At 47.5% G+C, this 22,091-nt stretch overlaps 1 protein-coding gene across 1 annotated transcript; it reads left to right on the forward strand.

Annotated features, from left to right (window-relative positions):
* Positions 1-7,702: 7,702 nt before the first annotated feature.
* On the forward strand, positions 7,703-21,702 carry LOC127333424 (eukaryotic translation initiation factor 3 subunit E). Its single transcript, XM_051359815.2, has 7 exons — positions 7,703-8,176; positions 8,702-8,929; positions 9,018-9,139; positions 19,885-20,104; positions 20,553-20,695; positions 21,015-21,152; positions 21,328-21,702. The coding sequence occupies exons 1-7, from the start codon at positions 7,814-7,816 to the stop codon at positions 21,434-21,436; spliced, it is 1,323 nt and encodes a 440-aa protein (XP_051215775.1). The 5' UTR covers positions 7,703-7,813; the 3' UTR covers positions 21,437-21,702.
* The last annotated feature ends 389 nt before the right edge of the window (positions 21,703-22,091 follow it).

Below are 22,091 nucleotides of genomic sequence, written 5' to 3' on the forward strand. Positions count from 1 at the left end.
CCAACAATACGCGAGGAAAGGACTCTCCCGTCCAGTCCTTCTCCAATGGTGCCGCTACTGCCACAAGATTTCTCCTCGCTCCCCGCTACTTAACAGTACCTACATGGGGCCCCCTTGGTCTCGGGGGCCCGGGGCGGCCGCCCCGCCTGCCCCCCCCCCTCAGGGCCGGCCCTGCGCGGGAGCTCGTCGGCCCCGTCGTCGTCGGCGAAGAAGGGGTCCATGGCGGCCGGCCGGTGGTGGGAGAGGCGGAGGTTTCTTGGGCGGCGTGGTGCGCGTTGCGGTGCGGTTTTGGATTTGCAGATTTGGACGGTTGGGGTTGCCGGAGTTGGCCGGGATCTAGGCCGGAGAGGAGGTGCGGCGGAAGGGAAATGGGGGTTTCTGGCCGGCGGGGGCGGTCTGGGTCGGTTTTGTTGGAGTGGTTTGGTCGGTCGCTCGTGGTTTGGACTGGTCGTCGCGCGCGTGCCCAAAATATTTAGGCGCCAATGGGAAAATCCAGCGCAGCAATTTCGGTTCATGTTTGGTGCGTTGGATGCATTGGACGGTTGAGATCCAAGTGTGGGGCTGATCCTTGGTAGGTTGTTTCCTGCCTTCTGATTGGCTAGATTTTTTTTGGCCTGCTAATGACGTTTTGACCTAAATTGCCAATGACGTTTTTGCCCAATAACGTCACAATTTTCTAGGGTTTTGCCCCCCCGAGTGGCAAGGATGGTCAAAGCTAGGAACGTCATAAATCTATGATATTTTGATTTCCAGTCATAAAAAAGCGTCATATTATGGCAGATTTCTTGTAGTGAAAAATTTCGAAATAAATTTGTGGTGGTTGACAAGATGTGTGTTTACATTTTCTAGAATTTTCACAGACAAATTTAAAATACACCAAGAGAAAAAAAAAGACAAATGATACGTGAATTGTGTCATTTGTGTTTTTACTAGGACAAATGCCCGTGCGTTGCTACGGGTGCTGAAATTTAATTTCTCAATGCAAATATATAATTTATAAAATTCAAAACAAATCAAGAATATATGATAATTTACTACAGCATGATAATACCGAATGCAATAACAAGACATCATTATTTTGAAATACTTGGAACTGAATGATACTGCAATCTGTTTGCCAACGTCCGATTCTGAAAGATCGGCCAGCTAGTTGTCTTAGCCATCTGTGCGACCTCACCCGATTAAATCAGCAACTCTTAATTTAAAAATCAGATAGATGCAGTACTTGTCTGGGCAATTACAAATGTTTACTACACTCAATAAAAAATTTGAAGCTCATCCAGAGAAAATCAAGGACACAGTAAAAAATTTGGTTGCAAGTTTCCTTCTGTGACCCTCTACTTCACGTATCTTGCATTTACCACACTTGCTAGGCTTTTTGGGCAGGTGGCATCTGTACATGTAGTGCTTTTGTGCCCTGGATTCGGGCAAATGGTGTAGAACCTTGTTTGTTTGCTCATTCCCTCATATGGTGCCTTGTCCCTGCTACTTGTCGGCCTACCAGCAAGCCACTTCTTCAACTGTGCCTTCAAACCATCGAGTCCATCACCAGACAAAAGAGCAATGACGTTGTCGATGCCTGACAGAGCTATTTCTTTCTGCATTAGTTGAGCTTGAAAACCCAGGCCATCAGGATTTTCAGTATATGGCTGTATTGTAACAATTACATCATTAAAAATATTGGTCGCCCGGTCGCAAGCTTCCACACTTATATCGCCCATACTGAAAATTCTGCATTGCCTTCATGTATAATGCCGAGTGGTGAAACGTGAAAGCTCCTTTCAACATCTGATCATGTGGTAACGAGCTAGATGATCTAGCAGAATGCCCCTTCCACCCCTTGTCTACCTTTTCATGACGTGACATGACATGATTTCCTTCACAACCAAGTGGTCCATTACCAGTGTTGAACAAGTAAGAAACATTGGCATAGCTGAGATTTATGCATTCAAGCAACATGAAAATTGCCGTGTCCCCGTACCTTCAGAATATGGCAGCATAGCAGCCCCATATGTGGAAATTGTCCACACTGGATCAACTTACACATACCTATGGATTCTAGCTGAAAACCTTTTGCCCACGTGCATGGATTCGGTTTAGGATTTTGTGGCACCTGAGAGGACAATGTAGTTTTACGTTAAGAGATGTGCAACAACCAGGATATACTCAGCACATATCACCTTACACATACCTATGGAATGCCCATCGACTCTGATCTGAACTGAACCATACATCGCAGTAATTGAATACACAGACAATTGAAGCATTCCTTATGAGCACCAAATACCAAAATAGTAGGAAAGCCTTGTACCTTGTAATTGCTCATCAAGGACTGCAAGATTCTGAAGTCAAATAAAGTCCTGGTACTTACTTTTGAAAGAAGCTCAAAATTGCAATACTCAAACATGTCACCTATATGTTGCTCACAAGGATCAGAATCTGCAACCATGCACCATCTGAAATTAAATATCAATGTTTGTAATTACAGTATGCTCGCAGCTGGTGTCACCTGCCATTGGAAAACACATGCAGTAAGGAGCAAGGCCGAGTTGAAGGAGGAATATATATATGTTGTGAACCATGTAACCATGATTCAGAAAAAAAGACATAAAACAAAAAAAATCTAGCCATAAAAAAACAAAAGAGCTACCACAAGAATTTACCATGAACGATGTGCGTGTTCTGTCTATCATAATGTTGTTACATGAGATGGCCGAACTCGCCTTCCATGTTGACCTGTTTTGCTGATGTGCTTGCTTTTGTTTTAAACGTAAGGCCTTAGCCTAGCTTTAAATTAATAAAGCCATGAATGGCAGATACAAGATGCTGACAATTCAGCTAACAGGCAACGCACACAAAGAAAGAAAATACATCAAGAAACACCGCCTGAGACGAAGCCTTCATCCATCCTCGTGCTCATAGCCATGAAAAAGAAGTCGTGGAGTAGCCACACCAGAGAAAGGCCATGCTTGCTTTTCTGATCTGCAAGTTGAATGTAAGATCATTCGACATTTTTTTTTTGTAAATTCATGTGCCCCTTAAAATAGGCTCAGATGCAAATATTACTACAGCGTTTAGGTGTGCATTTTCTGTAATTACAAGGAAAATAAATAATACAACTAACAAGTTTGATCAGATTATGGAATATCCATGTACACTGTTAAGAAAGTATACATATACAGAAAGAAAATACAAAACCCACTTTACTCGAAGACCATTATTGTTACTCTTCGCATTGGGAACGGTCTGCAACGATGCTTTATAGTTTTGGACCGGCTTTTAGACGTTCCGATGTAGTTGCAATCGCTAAGCTGAGTATAAACTTGCGCTTCAAGGCCTAGGCACACATAAACCATTGATACATAGATCAAACAACTAAGAAACCGAAAGGCATGTTAAAAACTTACAAGACTCATCTGTGCTTCTTTCAATGGAATTGGTGTGCATCGCTGATGATGGGGGACATATATATATGCACGATCAGTAATTTCTTAGCAGTGAATTTATTTTTAATCAAAGAGTATGATCAAGAAAGATAATTTCACTGTGATAATACACAAACTGAATGTATCCTTTTTCGTCTTGTAACCCCTCGATGCCTACTCAACCTTTTTCTTGTTTGCAATATATTAATAACCACAACCCAAGATCGCTAGTTGGCAACTCGGTAACAAGATATCATCCATTAGAGTAAAAGAGATCAACCTATGGCAATTCGGCTCATTAACCGATCGAGCCGATCCTTTACTCCTCCGGTTTGCTCTCGCGTAAATAGACAAAACAAGACAATATATAAATCTTTATGTGCGCTTCTCTAACAAACACTTTCTACCCAATTCGAAAATGATAAATCGAGCTACATCACTCGGACCTCAAACTATGAATTATTGCGATGAGCACTTGCAATAGTTGGCACTCTGAATTATTTTGAGTCATCTAGAGCAGTTACATCAATGCCACTCTGCCTTTCATTCCTAACCATTATGTGGTGACATCAAATGGAACACCTCACCAGCATGGCTGACACCGCGAAAGCCGGCCGCTGTGCCCGATACTTGGCGAGCTCCAAGAAACGCCTTTACATGAGCATGTCCTTTGCCCTATCCACGTTCACATCCATCAAGGTAACTGCAAACCAAAAACACGAAATGAAGATGAGTCCACAACATCGACGCCGTAGCATCCAGAGTGCTGTACCAGACGGGCAACCTACTGTAATATTCCAGCCGTCGCACCGGACCCTCTCCGACAGGGATCACGCACACCCCCACGCATCCCGCACCTCCTGCGCCGCCGAGGCTGGGAATGGTTATGCTTGTGGAGAGCGATCGGAGATCGAGGGCAGAATCGCACAAGAGGGCTCCAACTCGGATATGTGCGACGGAGGAAAGGAAAAGCGTCGCAGCGCGGGGTATGGGGAGGCGGCGTGGAGGATGGTCGGGCGGCGAACTTGGGGATGCGGCGTGGGGATGGTCGGGCGGCGGGGGGAGTCGAGCCGGGTGAGGAGGGAGAACGCGCGGTGGAGCACCAGGGGCAGAGGCGGCGGCGGCATGCGGGGAGTTTGAGCCGCGGGGCTTAGTTGGGCTTGGCCCAGTTAGCTACACGTGCGGGGCGGAACCATCGAAGGGGGTAACGTATGCGGGACGACCAAAGTTTGACGTATTGGTGGATGGCAGAATAAGGAACCAGTTTACTCTTTTTAAGTACTAGCACAGATGCCCGTGCGTTGCCACGGGATTACGGAAAAATTTACCCACCGGTAAACAATTATTTCAGTTCATAAATATATAAGTAATATGGTTGCCGTTCATATATGGATGAATATCGACTCTCTCCTTCTCCTATTTTTTTTTGCTCCTTCGTAGATGTCATGTCTCAGTGCCTCTTCTTCCACTCCACCCCTTCATTTACCCTTGGTTTAGCATTGCCATCTCCACCATCTTTATTTTTCCTTGGTTTAGCATTGCCATCGCTTTAAAAATCTGACATCTCACGTAACCTGATAAAATATCAAATAGTGATGTCAAATTTTGTGACATACTAACCAAATCTCATAGGTTTAGTTCAGGGACAAAACAATAGGAAGTATACATTCAAATTTGCACTTCTTCACCTTGGTACATCATTAATAAAAGTGGGAAAAAAGAACGACGCTAACTATATGTTGCATTGAATAAATTTCTGGTAACATCAACAGATTAAAAATCCGAAATTATGGAATACATGAGCATTTCTGCAAAATCTTTCATAACAACCAACTAAACAATTCTACCCACTCTCACGTTTTAGGTGTCCGAAGTGTAGTTGAAAACATCTTTTTATTTCTACCCTTTCTATTTCTAAAACGCACCATCGGATCCCCGATCGATCTTAGCCTCGCGCCGACTGAGTCCCGCGCTTACGCTACTAGCCTCCCGCTGGTGGACTCCCATGTTGCAGCCTCGCACCGGCGGGCGGCCTCCCGAACTTGGCACCGACAACCTCTCGCGGGCGGGCCGACGTCCTCACGCGCTCCGTCGCCGCGTGAGCTCGCCTCTTGCCACCGCTGCTGAAAAATACATAGAGAATAACAAGATATTGGCAATGACATCAACTAAAGATATTGCCAAATTCGCGACATCAACTAACTTGAGGTGGAAAAAAAATATGTTCCTCCTACTGCATACAGCTATTAAGGTAGATGGTAGCGAAAAATTAAATTCATGGCATCAATAAAAAATGTGCAAATTACTAAAGCTAACCATTGACTACAAGAGAGAAAATTAATCTCGAGTGAACTCTGCAAAGTATTTTGGGTTCATCAACATAGAACAACACATTTTGCATTATGAGATACCGTTCTTACACAGCATCATTGAAATAAAACTTAATCAGAAGTAATGCGTGGATCAAGGAGGGACTCACCATACAACAGAATGTTTTCAATCAGCCTTCAGGGTTGGCAGCTTAATATGTAGCAATAGTATTTCATCAAAAAATAGAAGTTAAAAACTACCAATTGTTTCCTCATAGGTTTGTTGCAAGATATATCCAAGAAAAATGAAAGTGCCATTTTTACCACCTCTGGTTTGTCAGCTAGATATTGCATATCACCTAAGTGGTTGGACGCCGGCGACTGTACCATTTGACACTCCATTTCTTCACGAGTTGCCGGCATGGGAAGGACAACATGATCACAACCAATGTGCCACGGCCTCCACCTTTATCTACCCCTCTTGATCGGATGACATTGTATTAAACCCCTCGGTTTCTTGATTGATTCCTAGTGAGGGTACATAATGCATTAGGATTAAGATTGAACTGAGAGGAGATATATTGAATCTCTACATCTTAGAAATACAGATCTCCATAGTTGATGATAAATGTGTGAAATGTAATGAAGAAAAACATATCAAAATTACATATACATGCATCCGTACAATAGCCAAGACTATCAGTACCCGCGGGTCAAATTTGCCGACTGAATTTATTTTCAGATTAGTATTACACGATGAAGCACCAAACCGAATTAATAGGGTGAATTCCTGAACTGATCTAGTGTACGTACAATCAATCAATCTCAATAAACCAAGTGCATGGCTACCTAATGCTACTTTCACTATATAGGATCAGACCAATTGGCACAAAGATGTAGACAAAGAAGTGCAGAAAATTGGATCTGCACATCACCTTCTGAATCAATAAAGCATTTTGGTTCTGTGGAGAATCAGAATGGATTCTCGCTGCCTCTGTCCAAAGTCACGGCGGTCTCGGCCATGATGACATGAGCTCCACCGAGGTGGATTTAGAGCAATTACCTTGGACGAAGAAAATACGAATGATCGCTTGGTTAGTCGCTGCATGCTCGCGCCATCCTAGAACGTATGTGACCGGCCACCGACACCACGTCACCACCCCTGCGTCCCCCGCCAACCCGTCCGGCCACATTTAGGCACGCGCGGTCCCCTCGCGACCTAATCAGCAGAGGGAATCGACACACATACGCGTGGGAATGGAGAGGCCCGCATCGGGAAGGACATGGCCTCGCAGCGGCGGTTCCTCGGCCGGCTTCCGCCGAAGCTACCGTCAATCCGTCATCCCTGAAGCTGAATCCCCTAGGCTTGGATAGAGGGGTCAGGAGCATGTCCTCAGGCGCCTGTTTGCTCCTCAACATGGCAGACTCAGGGGATGGTTTACTGCGGCAGGGTGGTGCGTCGGATCGATCGGGTGGAGCATGGGATGAATCAATTTGTTGCTTGATTTACGAAAGGGGGATGAAGAATGATGGACGAAAACAGACGACGCTGACGAAGCTGAAAAGAAGTAGAGAAGGGAGAGATATCATTCTGCACTTACGTTCTAAACCTTCCTCGCAAATCTTCACGCAATTAATGCCTGATATTCCTTTAACTTTTTGGAGAAATTACGTGGTTAGAGTTACCTTTTCTGTAATTTACTTTCCTTCCCTGTAATTCATGTTTCCCTGGTGTGTAATTTCATTTTCGGATGGTGCGGTGATGGTATGTAATTCCTGAAATTATGGTGCGTGAAATTCATGGCATTTATGATGTGGTGATTGCCTGATGCATTTTTTGATGGTGTGGTGGGAGGGTAAAATGGTGAGAAGAAAAATATGTAGGACGAAATCTTCGACCGGAGGAAACAGAACCAGTTCCTCCTTTTTATATAGTAGAGATAGAAATTATCTCAAAAAAAAAAACTATCCGTAGGTATAGCATTTCCGCCCAAACCCTCCTCCACTCCCCGTATTCTCCTCCCCCTGGCGCCGCCAATCTCGAACCCTAAAACACTCCAACCACCGGAGAGAGCAGCCATGGCGCAGTACGATCTGACGGCGCTCATGGCGGCACAGATCGACTGTCATCTGGTGTTCCCAATGCTGGAGTTCCTCCAGGAGCGCCAGCTCTACGCCGACGAGGAGATCCTGCAGGGCAAGATCTGCCTCCTCAGTGGCACCAACATGGTCGACTACGCCATGGACATCCACAAATCGCTCCACGGCACCGATGACGTACCCGCCGACATGGTCGCCCGCCGCTCCGAGGTCGTCTCGAGGCTTAGGACCCTCGACGAGGCCGCCGCGCCGATCGTCGCGTTCCTCTCCAACCAGCAGCTCGTGCAGGAGCTTAGGCTCGACAAGCAGTACAACATCCACATGCTCCAGGAGCGCTACCAGGTCCGTATGGGTTGCGCGGCTTGTCGAGTTTGTAGTATTGCTGGTATAGAAATTTGATTAGTGGGGCATTCTGAATTTAGCATGTCGAGATGCGTATGGATCTTTTTTTGTTAGTTTAGGATTCGACGTTGGACATATCTAATGATTATTAGCTTTACACACGATGCTTGATCTTTCTGTGGATTACGCACATTGACGGAGGAGTGGGGAGGCACATTTCTGATGTTGGTTTTGTATTTTTCATCCATTCAACTCTTTTTTAATCAGGGCAACCTTAACTTCATCTCTCAAGTCTGTTGTTTTCCAGGAGTACATGATACTCCCTCCGGTCCTTTTTAATTGATTCAAATTTAGTACAAAGTTGTACTAAATCCGAGTCAATTAAAAGAGACCGGAGGGAGTAGCATCTAATTGTCCTCAAGAAGCCTTGTGCACATTAGCACCGATTTGATGATAGAGAGTAAATTGTATTATTCGGATGTGTTATGTGCTAGCCAACTAATCAAATCCGTGTCAATTGTGCAGATTGGACCAGATCAGATTGAAGCTCTGTATCAGTATGCTAAGTTTCAGTTTGAGTGTGGTAACTACTCTGGTGCTGCTGATTTCTTGTACCAGTATCATGCTTTATGCACAAATAGTGAGAGAAGCTTGAGCGCCCTGTGGGGAAAGCTGGCAGCAGAGATATTGATGCAGAACTGGGATGTTGCGCAGGAGGAGCTTAATAGGTTGAAGGAGATCATTGATTCAAAGGTTTGCCTTCTCAAAGGTTTGCCTTCTATTATTTCTAGCATTTCCCTTATTGCGTGTTTGCCTTATATTTCTTTCTGTTTTCTTGTAGAACTTCTCATCACCTATAAATCAACTCCACAGTAGGATATGGCTGATGCATTGGAGTCTCTTTATCTTCTTTAACCATGAAAATGGAAAGAATGGAATCATTGATCTATTCTTCCAGGACAGGTTTGTTTATTCGAAGCTCATTTTGATTTTCTTCTCATGTATCATGCTGTTACAATAGATAGTACTCTAGTGGCATAGTTATAGAACTCACCCCAACTACTGTGTATAACTAGTGAGGTGTATAACTAGTGAGCAGGATATCCTTAGTTTCTTCCACAGTTCAATGTAGGTAAAAGCAAACAAATCAAGGATGTTATGTTATGAGATGTTAGTGTGAATGGTAGAACCAACTGCTCTACCCGACCTAGGGCGTAGATTGTAGGGGAAGGAGGGGGTGGTGTGCGATCGAGGCGGCGGACGTCAGCGGCAGGGCGCCGTTGTGCGCGGGCAAGGGGAAGAGGCGGCGGCTAGGGTTAGGGAGACCGACTCCCTAAGGAGTCGGCAATAATGATAATTATTATTGCTTGCCGTTTGTCTCGTTTACAACTTGTATATAAAGAGCTAAACTGATAAAGATTAATGGGCTAATCCCCTAGTTGGGCCCACGGTTGGGCCCCCTCACGTATTCGATACCGGTCATAACATCTCTCCCCGCCCGTGCAAACAGCTCGTCCTCGAGCTGGTAGTCGGGGTAGTGCAGGCTGAACTCATCGCGCTTCTCCCAAGTGGCCTCCTCCGGAAGACCTTCCCACTGCACCAGCAAGTACCAAATGTCGCGACGGAGCTGGGCGCGTAACACCTTCGCCGCGCTCGGTAGGAGACGGCCATTGGCGATCGGTGGTAACGTCGGCGGTGCTGCAGGCGGTTCCCCATGGTATGGTTTCAGGAGTCCCACATGAAAGACATCATGTATGCGAGAGCCTGGTGGCAGCTGAAGGCGATATGCAAGTGTTCCCACGCGCTCAAGATGACGAAGGGCCCAGCGTAGCCAGGACCAAGCTTGCGCTTCGCACGTGGGTCGAGGGACTGGGTGGATCGATGAAGAAGGCGCAACCACACACAGTCTCCCACCGCATAATCCACCTCGCGATGGTGGCCGTCGTAATAGTGCTTGGCGATCTGCTGGGCCTGCACGAGACGTTGCCGCATCTCGGCAAGTATCTCGTCGCGGCTGCGGAGAAGCTCCCCGCTGCCGCCGTCCGAGCGGTCGCCGGGTTGACCAGCAAGATGGGCGGTGGTAGTCGACCGTAGACCACCTCAAATAGCGTGGCACGAAGGGCGGAATGGTAGGAGGTGTTGTAGCAATATTCCGCCCAAGCGAGCCAATCCACCCATGCGCGAGGACGATCACCTGTAACATAGTGTAAGTACATGGCGATCACTTTGTTCACCACCTCGGACTGACCGTCCGTCTGAGGATGGAACGCCGTGCTGAACCGGAACTTGATGCCCGCCATCTTGAAAAGGTCACGCCAGACGTGCCCCGTGAACACCGGATCTCGATCACTGACGATCGACGCGGGAAATCCGTGGAGGCGGACGATGCCATCGAAGAACGCACGAGCAACGGACGCGGCGGTGTACGGGTGACCGAGCGCGATGAAGTGGGTGTACTTGGAGAAGCGGTCGACCACCGTGAGGATGACGGACTTGCCGCCCACCTTGGGGAGGCCCTCGATGAAGTCCATGGAGATGTTGGCCCAGACCTGGGAGGGCACCTCCAGTGGCTGCAACATCCCCACCGGTCGCAAGAGCGCAAGGACGATCACCTGGCATATCTCGCAAGAGCGCACTCAGTCCCGGACCAAGGCCCGATCACCAAGGCCCGATCACCGGGGATGTAGAAGTCAGCGCCCATGCAAGAGGAGCCCCTCAGCCAGACGCAATGGCGCCTCCAACTCGCTCGCCTCCAACTGCTGCCGCAGGAGCTGGTCGTCGGGCGCCGCCGCAGGAGCCTGGCGGATGGTGTCGAAGAGGGCGAAGGAGGGGCCCGAATGGATGCACAACGCTGTCCCCTCGTGATATGGATATCCGGGCCTGGTACTTTAGGACAGCCATTGATATGATATTTGGGTCTAAGGTTGTACCAGTAGTTTATTATAATCTTGTTATTAGGAGATAATAATGTAGCCAGGTCATGTTGTGGGCCAATTAGGGTTTTAAGTTGTGTCTATTTGACTTGGGCCTGTCCAAGTCGAATTAGGTTAGGCCCAATAAGGGTTGGCCGGCCACCCCACCCCTCATATAAGGTGGAGGTGCGGCTAGGGTTTGGATAGAAGAAGTTTAGTCTAAAAGATTAAGGTTTTCCTATTGCGTGTGATCACGTGTATCATCCCTCCGGGGGTACGGCGCTGCCGTTATCTATTATATCCGCTGCGAAGGTTCTTGTGTTCATCAAGGATTGTCTAACTCTTGGTTTGAGGCGTATCGTTCATCGATCCGTTGCTTGCTGGATTCGTTCCCTCTTCTCCAGGCTGCGTTCATCGCGTTGTTGGGAGGATTCTCTACCCCAGGTTCTCGCTGTGAAAGATCGGCATCAACTAAGGAGGATCCAGTGGGTCGCTCCCTTATCACCTCGGGTGCGCTGTCCTCGTTGGCAGCGGCGAGAGAGAGCGTCGGCGACGGTGTTGAGGCGCCCAGGTCGGTACTCCACGGTGAAATCAAAGCCAAACAGCTTGCTGATCCACTGATGTTGCGGCACGGTCGAGAGCCTCTGATCCAGGAAGTACTTGAGGCTGTAGTGGTCCGTGCGAATCTGGACCGAGCGCCCCCAAAGGTAGGGATGCCAATGGCGCACGGCCTGCACCAAGCCGATGAGCTCCTGCTCGTACGCCGCGAGCTTGAGATGATGCGCGGCGAAGGGCCTACTGAAATAGGCAAGCGGCCCGTCGCCCTGGTGGAGCACGGCACCGAACCCCTCTCCGGAGGCGTCGCAGTTGATGATTAACAGCCGTGCGAAGTCCGGCATCTGGAGGATGGGGCCCGTCGTGAGGGCCCCCTTCAGGGCCTCGAACGCGGCGGTGGCCTCGTCATCCCAGGCGAAGGCATCGCGGCGTCGCGGCGCAGGAGTCGTGTGAGAGGTGTCGCGATGATGCCGAAGTCCCGGATGAACTTCCGGTAGTACCCGACAAGACTCAGGAAGCCGCGGAGAGCGTGCGCTGAACGAGGAGGCGGCCATGCTGCGACGGCCGCCACCTTGTCGGCGTCCATGGCCACCCCCTCGGTGGAGATGACGTGGCCGAGGTAGGCGACTGATGTCCCGAACGAGCACTTCGAGCGCTTAAGGTGAAGATGATGCGCTCGAAGCTCGTTGAAGACGATGGCGACGTGCTGTAGGTGCTCCGCCCATGAGGTGTTGTAGATCAAAACTAGAACATGAAAGCGCGCGTTGCTGCGCCCGTCCATCTTAATGAAAAACAAACATAATTGTTTGAGAAAATTACGCAAAACCATTGCAGTTAATTTCAATCTTCTGCCAGGTATTAAAGACAGTGATTGAAATGAACAATGCATTTCTCAACATATTTTGCATAGAAGCAAGGAAAATATGTAGACAAAACATCAAATATAAGTACGCATAGCTGGTTCATCGAGCTAGTAGTTCGATCACATACCAAATAACAATACTTGTATAATGTCTACAGAGTGAGACTAACAAGTGAAGGAATATTGAGTTGTCTAGAAGCATGCGATCAAGCAGTTAGCTGCGATCATATACACATCGTCTCAGAGAGTAAAAAAGAGAGATTTAAACATTAAGCTCTAACCCAAAATGATGTCTTCATCTGGGCATGTCCACTATGAGTCGAAGTGGAGCTATAGGATACAAAAGGAAACATGTAAACTCCGAGGTAAGCAGTAAATATCAAGTATGCACAGGCCTACCCATCCACCTGGTACACATCACGCATGTATCAAATGCACCCAACATTTGAAGTGCCAATAGTGCTAATAGAAACTCGTAGGTATAGTGTAATGCATTCTGGCTTCCGCTATCACATAATAAAAGTATGAATCACTTGGCAGCATAAAGCTATAGATACCAAAGACAACAGATAAATAAACTGTGAAGAAAGCCTTATGTATAAAACTAAGGAAGAAGTTTTTTATACATGGAAAAATAGTAACAAGATGAATGTATACGTTTTAACTGTAAAGAAAAATATAAGGCAAGCGCTAATAAAAAAAAACTATCAACTCGTTCAGCTTCTTAGGTATACCTCGCCAAACTGAAATATATGACAGCTCTACTACTTAGAGCTGGTGCTTCTCACACACGTATAGTGGACACACACTGAACTCAAAGGTAGAACTGAGTGATACAAGTACTTTGGAGCAGCTCAAAGTTGCTGCGTTTTGTCTCTACTACTTGGTGTCCTGAACTGATACATATGGGGCTTATTTATACTAGTAGTGAGCTACATAGAACAGCTCACGTACAACTATCCTAGGTGTGAACCTGCAGGTTTCAGGTTTATCTTCTGCAGCTTATCACCTTGCAGCCTTGTTAGGTTATCTCCTGCAGACTCTGATTTGCCTCTTGCCCACTTGCCATACTTGCTGGTCCTAGCCGTCATGCAAATATTCTGTTCACACTAAGCAAACTACTACTACTAAGACATGCACATACAAGTGCATTCTTATTTGAGGCTAAGCAAACCTGCTACTACTACTCTACTATACTAGCAACTGATTAAACAACAATTTTCCGGGTCATACAGGCGATACAGGCGATACGCCTTGCTTCCTTCCTCATACCCAAGCATCACCATCGGGCGGCTGCGGTCATCGAGCTTCTTCAAGCCTGGTTTTGTCTCCTTCGCGTATGCCTTGCAGCCGAACACGCGAAGAAAGTGAACGCTAGGTTTTTTGCCATACCAGGCTTCAAATGGTGTCTTCCCTTCCAGGCTCCTTGTCAAGGATCTGTTCAGGACGAACACCGCTGTTGCCGCCGCTTCTCCCCAGAACTTAGCTGGGATGGATTTCGCCTTGAGCATGCTCCGGACGGCGCCAACGATCGTCTGGTTCCGCCGTTCCACTACCCCATTCTGTTGTGGAGAATAGGGGGCGAGAATAGGGGGCAGTGAGGTGACGCTGGACGCCATGCTCTGCGCACCAATCGGCGAACTCGTTCGCCGTGAACTCGCCGCCCCGATCAGTGCGGAGCACGCGCAGAGGATGCTGCGTCTCCTTCTCTGTCTTAGCCTGGAAACGCCGAATTGCCGCAGCTGCCTCATCCTTTGACCTGAGCAGGTACAACCACATGTACCGGCTATTGTCGTCGACGAGCAAGAGGAAGTACTTCTTCCCTCCCGGTGTAGCTGGCGAGATTGGACCGCAAAGGTCACCGTGCACGAGCTCAAGAGGCTTCGTGGCGCGGTACTTGGTTGTTGCGGGAAATGGGGAGCGCCGGTGCTTCCCCGCGATGCAGGCTTCGCAATGCTGCTCGGCGTGGCTGATGGTGGGGAGACCGCGCACCACTCCCTTCCTCGACATCTTCTCGAGGCTATCGAAGCTCTGATGGACGAAGTGTGAGTGCCAGCGCCACGCGTCGTCGTTGGCGTGCGCCGCCAGACACACTGGCTGCACGATTTGGAGCTGCGCCACATAGAGTCTGTTCGTCGTCCTTGGCACCTTGGCGATAAGGACCTTGGCACGGTCGCGGACCTCCATGTAGCCATGCTCGACGTGGGTGGGGTACCCGAGCTCGTCTAGCTGCCCAATGCTGACGATGTTCGACTTGAGCCGTGGGATCCAGTACACGCTGGCCAGCTCGTGATGTCGCTCGTTGTTGATGACGAAGAGGACGGTTCCGCGGCCGCAGATGTCGACGACCGATCCATCGCCGAAGCGCACCTTGCCGGAGACGGTCCTGTCCAGCTCGGCGAAGACACTGTCGTCGCCGGTCATGTGGTTCGACGCTCCCGTGTCAAGGTACCACGCTGCGTCAGTGTCGTGCGCCGTGCGCCTGAACACGGCGTGGGCGCGCTCCTCGTTGAGATACACCTGCTCCCCAATAGGCAGTGCAGGTAGATCAGTCGATGTCGAGGAGGCCTGCACCAGCGGTGCAGGAGACGCGAGCTCGACGACGGTGGCCATGTGCAGCTCCGGGTCTGCTTGTCCGCCATTCTCGTCCTGGAACAGGTGCGCCAGGTGCGCCGCCGCAACCGCTTCGTCGCGCTGCTTCTTGCGGCAGTCACGCTTCCAGTGCCCCTTCTTGCCACAATAGTGGCAGTTCACGCGGTCAATGTTGCCGCTGGAGCCTTGCGATAGCGAGGACTTGGGCGGCGGCTTGCCACCCTTTTGTCCACCGCCACCGTTCCCGCCAGAGTCGCCGCCCCGCTGCTTCCTCCTTCTGTCCTCCCACTGCTTCTCTGTCAGCAACAAGTTGCCGCCGGAGGCAGTGGTGCCCTGCTTAGGATTCAGGCGATCCTCGACGGCCCGAAGATGTCCGACAACCTCCTCCACGGTGAGTGTGGCCGGGTTCATCATCGTCTCCATCGAGAAAGCGATCTGCACAAACTGATTTGGGACGACAGAGAGGAATTTCCTTACTATCCTCTCATCATCGCACGTATCCCCGAGGGAGCGCATGTTGGCGGCGAGGTTCGTGATGCGCAACCCGAACCCGTCGATGCGCTCGCCATTCTTGAAGGCGATCTTCTCGAATTCCGTACGGAGCCGCCGCACGCGTGAATCGCGCACACGATCGTTGCCCTGGTGCTGCACCTCGATCGCCTCCCACGCCGCCTTGGCGCTTCCCTTCCCGATCAGCATCGGATGCATCTCGGGTGGAGTGGAGCGGAGCAGTGCCGCCAAGGCCTGCTTGTCCTCTCGCCGAGAGACTGCGGCGTCCTCGATCGCATCCCAGAGCGATGCCGCCTGCAGGTTCACCTCCATCACCATGGCCCAGTTGGTGTAGTCTCCGCGCTTGAGCATCGGGAAGACGAGGCTCGTACCGCCGCCTCCGCCGCTAGTCATCTCACGGATCACCTCCCGATGTACCATGACCTCGCCCCCGCCGCGTCGCACCCTGCTCCGTCCCCGACTTGGCGATCGCCGTTGCTCGTTTGCCGGAGGAGGGGTTGCGGACGCATGCTGCTTCTGGAGAGGTGGTGGTGCTGACATCTCCCAGGTTGCTCTGATACCAATTGACAGCTCTACTACTTAGAGCTGGTGTTTCTCACACACGTATAGTGGATACACACTGAACTCAAAGGTAGAACTGAGTGACACAAGTACTTTGGAGCAGCTCAAAGTTGCTGCGTTTTGTCTCTACTACTTGGTGTCCTGAACTGATACATATGGGGCTTATTTATACTAGTAGTGAGCTACATAGAACAGCTCACGTACAACTATCCTAGGTGTGAACCTTTGACTGTTGAAGCCAAAATGTCAAGCCGACTTATACCTGCAGGTTTCAGGTTTATCTTCTGCAGCTTATCTCCTGCAGACTCTGATTTGCCTCTTGCCCACTTGCCATACTTGCTGGTCCTAGCCGTCATGCAAATATTCTGTTCACACTAAGCAAACTACTACTACTAAGACATGCACATACAAGTGCATTCTTATTTGAGGCTAAGCAAACCTGCTACTACTATTCTATACTAGCAACTGATTAAACAACAATATATGCAGGCTTACACAAAAAGTTTTGCTAAATCTGAGATTTAAAGCCTTGAATAGGTGTAGATTACCTGATGACATGCTAAGTAAATCACTTTCCACACTCTTGTGTGCTTTTGTTCCTAATTCACTGCCTTCTGCAAATATAGCATATACACAAGCATGAGATGACCACTCTACTGTAATATAAGAGCATGCTTCCAAAACAAATGGAAAGGCAACAACCGAATACTTAAAAGGTAATAATGGTCAGACAGTAAACAAACTAATACAACATAGAAGAGAACAGAGGTGCACATTTAAAGAATTGCCATTAGCAAATTCATTATTACCTCTGGTTGGCTTGTCAAAATCAAAAGAAACTCTAGCATTCTCCTAGAATAAAAATACTCCGTCCGTCCCACGAAAGTTGTCAGGAATCTGTTGAGATTCAAATGTACCTACACAATAAATAGCATCTAGATACATCTAAATTTTGACAAACCTCAGACAAGTTCCATGGGACGGAGGGAGCACCAATTTTCAAGAGCTAATACTATAACAGAAGGAAATCATACAGGCTGAAACACAAAAGAAAACCCTATTCTTTTTCATCCGATTCTCTGATTGCTTATCTAGCTGCTCATGCCATTACTTTGTTGATTGTTCTCACTCAGGAAATGCTCAACACAAATTCAAGATATAGTTTCCAGAATGGTCAATTAATTAAACAGCAGCACAACTGGCAAAAGAAATTTGTAGAATAAATGGAATATTTATAACTGTCGCCGTGCACACGGTACATGGATACATGAAAAATGTATGGCCTGTGGAGGTTGTTTCATTCAACTCAAGTAAGATGGTACAAACTGCAATTATCTTGGAAAATAGAACAAGAAATTGTAAGAGTGTAGGATGTACAGCTCAAATAGAAACATAAGAGTTATACTACAGGAATGCTAAACACCATTACAACCCATTAACTCGTGAGACACTGAATACCAAAGCGTACATCAAATCAAGAACCACAAGGGAATGAAAAAGAATCCATCTTGCTAAGCTGCTGAGGAGTTGCAAAAAGTGTATGTTTCTTCCCCATACCATCTAGTTTTTTAGCTTCCCATTCTTCCTGGAAAACAACAAGTACCCCCATAGCAGAATTATGCTGTTAATTCTCTTACTTCTTACAAAGATTGGTGCGTGGAACACATCACTGCTATTGTTGTAGGCTCTGCATTGTGGATGCCGCATGAAGCAAGAAAAGGAAGATGCAACAGAGAAGAGCAAAAGGCCATGTCCAGTGTAGAGGCGCTTGTTAGGGTGCTTTGGGAGAAAATTTAATCTCTAATTATGTAGCATCTCTATAATAATAGACCTCCAATGCAGATTGCAATTGATAGATGCTAGCACGATTAGAAAATATTATATAGTGTCTATGCTCTCCAATGCAATAATGCAAGCGCCCACCCAATCCGTTGAACCTGGCTGGCTCGCAGTCTTTGTGATTGTTCAACCCTGACCGGACGTTCTACTACTTCAGAACCTTGACATGCAGATCAGCAAGAACAACAACAAGAAGTGATTAATCAGCTACAACCCAGTTTGCAAGAGCCTCTAATGTCGGATCAATTCTTTTTGCGGAAAATAGCAGATTAATTTGATCCTTCCTGCACATACCTGCCTTCTAGCAATGGAGGAGGTCGATCCGGGCTAAGGCGCCCTGGTGCTCCTCCTCAATTTGGTCGAGGGTCTCCATGGGTCATGGCTGCGCGGTCCTTGAGCACCGTCCATAGTCTCAGATCGACGCCTACGTTCTCCCCATCACCATCTCCATCTGCCCCTCTGTCCCGTAACCTATCTCTGTTCTCCCTTAGCCAACCTCCAACCCCAAACATCTTTCCCACGAACTGCTGCAGCTGCGTCCCATAGCCTAAAAAGTAAGGAAGAGAAAGTGAAGGGGACAAGGAACCCCCATCCATTAGTACTGGTAGATGGAAACGGATCTCAAAAAAAAAAAGGAAACGGAAGTCCCGGCCACCTTCTGCGGCATTAAGCAGGAAGAAAAAATGGCGGCGGCGCCACCATGTCCTTCCACGACACCATCGCTCCGCCTTCCCAAACGGACTGAATCCCGTGGCTGCTTGGAGAAAGTCGGCAGGCCACTCGTTCTGGCCTTCATTGCCGAAACAAGCCGTAGCGCATTTGTCAACTCACGGCCCACGGAAGCCCAGTTGACGACAAGGCACGGAAAACAACCTGCGGAGTAGAGGCCCTTATGATGCTTGGCCTGTCCAGCTCGGACGAGGTGACATAACAAACGAGGCACACTTGACGGTGCGGGAGGAAGGAATGATCTGGTGCGTCCGTGTTCTTCATCCGACGGCCAAAGACTCTAAATCGAGTTTTAATGTTAACTAATGTCATCAAAGAAAACGAGCACAAACTGACGTAAATAGGGGCGGAGTACATCGTTCATCAGGGCCTGGAATGTCGCTGGCGCGTTGGTGAGGCCGAAGGGCATCACCACAAACTTGAAGTGGCAATGATAGGTCCGGAACGCCATCTTGGCGATGTCGTCCGGGTGCATGCGCACTTGGTGGTAGCCCAACCGTAAGTCGAGCTTGGTGAAGAAGCGCGCCCCATGAAGCTCGTCGACCACCGGAATCGGGAACTTGTCCTTCAGCGTGAGCGCATTAAGGGCGCGGTAGTCGATGCAGAAACGCCATGTGCCATCCGCCTTGCGGACGACCAGCACCGGCGCCGAAAACGGCGACGTGGAGATCCTGATGATGCCCACAGCGAGCATGAGTGCGCACTGGCGCTCGAGCTCGTCCTTCTGCAGCTGTGGGTAGCGGTAAGGCCGCACTGCTACCGGTGCCGTGTCCGAGGCGAGGTGAATACGATGATCGTACACCCGGGCAGGCGGGAGGCCTTGTGGCTCGTCGAGTTGGCAATAATGATAATTATTATTGCTTGCCGTTTGTCTCGTTTACAACTTGTATATAAAGAGCTAAATTGATAAAGATTAATGGGCTAATCCCCTAGTTGGGCCCACGGTTGGGCCCCCTCCTCACGTATTAACAGTGAAATGTGAATGAGGTTTATACTTTGATGAATACTGTTCACGAAATGTTTCATAATAATGTTTCATAGAAGTTCAAGTTTACTTATGTTTTTGGTACCCAATTCAAATTAAACTAATTTTGTTTATGTGATGTTTAGATGACCCTAATTTTTTACTAGTTCTCTCTCTTGTCCAGGTACTTGAATGCTATTCAGACAAACGCACCCCATCTTCTGAGATACCTTGCTGCTGCAGTTGTTGTGAACAAAAGGAGAAGAAACATGCTTAAAGAATTGATTAAAGTCATTCAGCAGGAGCAGCAGACCTATAAAGATCCCATAACTGAATTCCTAGAATGCTTGCACGTGAACTATGATTTTGCTGGTGCACAACAGAAGCTCATTGACTGTGAGCAGGTAAGTCTGCCATTCTTAGCCATCTCCATGCCCATTACTCTTACCGAATTTGTGCTTTCATGCTTGTTGAAACATTGGAAAAACATGAAGGTATTCCATATTATGCCTAAGCATAGTTCCCATCTGCTAACAATTTTCATGTCACAAGCATACATATATTATGTGACATTAATTCAAATTTGATTATTACATCTGTTAGTGAACTGTCTGCACCAATAAGGTATTGAACTGTAGATTAGACAGCCCTGTACCAGTTTAAGTTGAAAGTGTTCTCTTTGTTTTTGTGTTCCCTTTGTTTTTGTCTTTCAGTCTAAATTATAAAGTATGTTTCTGTACCCAACTCAGTTTTTAACCTTTTATCACTTTGTGGAACTATTGTCTCAGTAATAATCATGTGGCACAGAAACTGTCTATTACGTTTTTCATTATCTAATGGCTTCCTTTGTAGGTTATATTGAATGATCCTTTCCTGGGAAAGCGCATTGAAGAAGGGAATTTCATCACTGTTCCTTTGAGAGATGAGTTCCTCGAAAATGCTCGCCTATTGATTTTCGAGACTTACTGCCGTATACATCGGTGCATCGATATTGGGTGGGTTTCTGGCTTCCATGTCCACTTTTTAATGACTATCCATGGTTCAGTCACAATCATTGATTGGAGGAAGCAATATGCTTTGTACTTGTGAACTATTTATGGTGCTGCTGGTCCTTTAATTAAAATTTGCATGGATCTATTCTCCCTTCAGCATATCAGCAAAACCATAGTTTCTTGATAGTATTATGCTTCGTCCTTTATATGAAAACCTGCTAGAGCTTTTGTTCTAGTTGCACATGTTATGATATGTATGCAGATCACATATGAACTAAACTGTTAGTAAATCTAAGAAGTTCTAATGTTTCTCAATACACAGCATGCTTGCGGAGAAGATGAACATGACCTACGATGAAGCAGAATTGTGGATAATGAACTTGGTCAAGAGTTCGAAACTAGATGCCAAGATTGATTCAGTGACAGGAACTCTCATCATGACGACCAATCATGTTAATGTGTAAGTTGCTTGAGGCATATGTACTCACCGCGTGCCAATTCTTGATTATATTTTCAATACCTGGCATCTGGTTGACTAATTGATTTTTTGTAGCATGCTACTAATATAACATCATATATGTACTTATTATCTGGTTATTCCAGAATTTAACATGTACCTGTAAATCCCTTTGCAGCCATCAGCAGATCATTGAGAGCATGAAGAACCTTAATGCGAGGACATGCATGCTAGCAAAGAGCCTTGTGGATCCAGGGCATGCAGCAGCACAGCAGGCTGCCCGGTGAGACTAACAGAGAATCTGCAGTTTTGAGGGGGCGAGAATTACTTTGGGAGCTTAGTACTTGAATCACACAGATGGTGATTTGCAGCTTGTTACAACTTACGCTGATGCTTTTAATGTTTTGTATTCAGAATTCTGCTACTAGAGTTGTTCAGTATTTAGTACCGCAAGTCTGCAAGTGCGGGTACCTCATTGTCAAGATACTTCTTGTGCATGTTGCCATGTGTCGAAGTGTGAGACTTTAAATGAAGACACTAATGTTTCTGCGAAGTATGGAACATATTACAGAAGGCAAAGAAATAGAGTGAAGTGAGTAGAGATGCCCATCTTGGATTTCCATAGGAAGGCGCAACTTCCTGGTTGCTGATTTGGGGCGCTTGTTTGATGCCCACGATGACACGATCTGGTCCGTATGCCACCTTATCTGCTCTAGTTTTCTACTGCTGAAGTACTGGCGTACATGTTTGGTCTCAATAATCAAATGAAGATGTTGGCAGCCTTGACATGCCCTTGTCATGTCCATGGCTATTGCAGCCAGCTTGTAGGGCAGTTTAACAACTCGCCAACATTACACTTGCTCTGATATCCATCTAAACTGGAAAGGACACCTGTCTTTTTGTGTACCATCTCTGATATCTATTTTCAAGCACAAGGCTGAT

The sequence above is a fragment of the Lolium perenne genome, chromosome 2, assembly GCF_019359855.2.
Source record: "Lolium perenne isolate Kyuss_39 chromosome 2, Kyuss_2.0, whole genome shotgun sequence".
In the NCBI taxonomy this organism is placed as follows: Eukaryota; Viridiplantae; Streptophyta; class Magnoliopsida; order Poales; family Poaceae; genus Lolium; species Lolium perenne.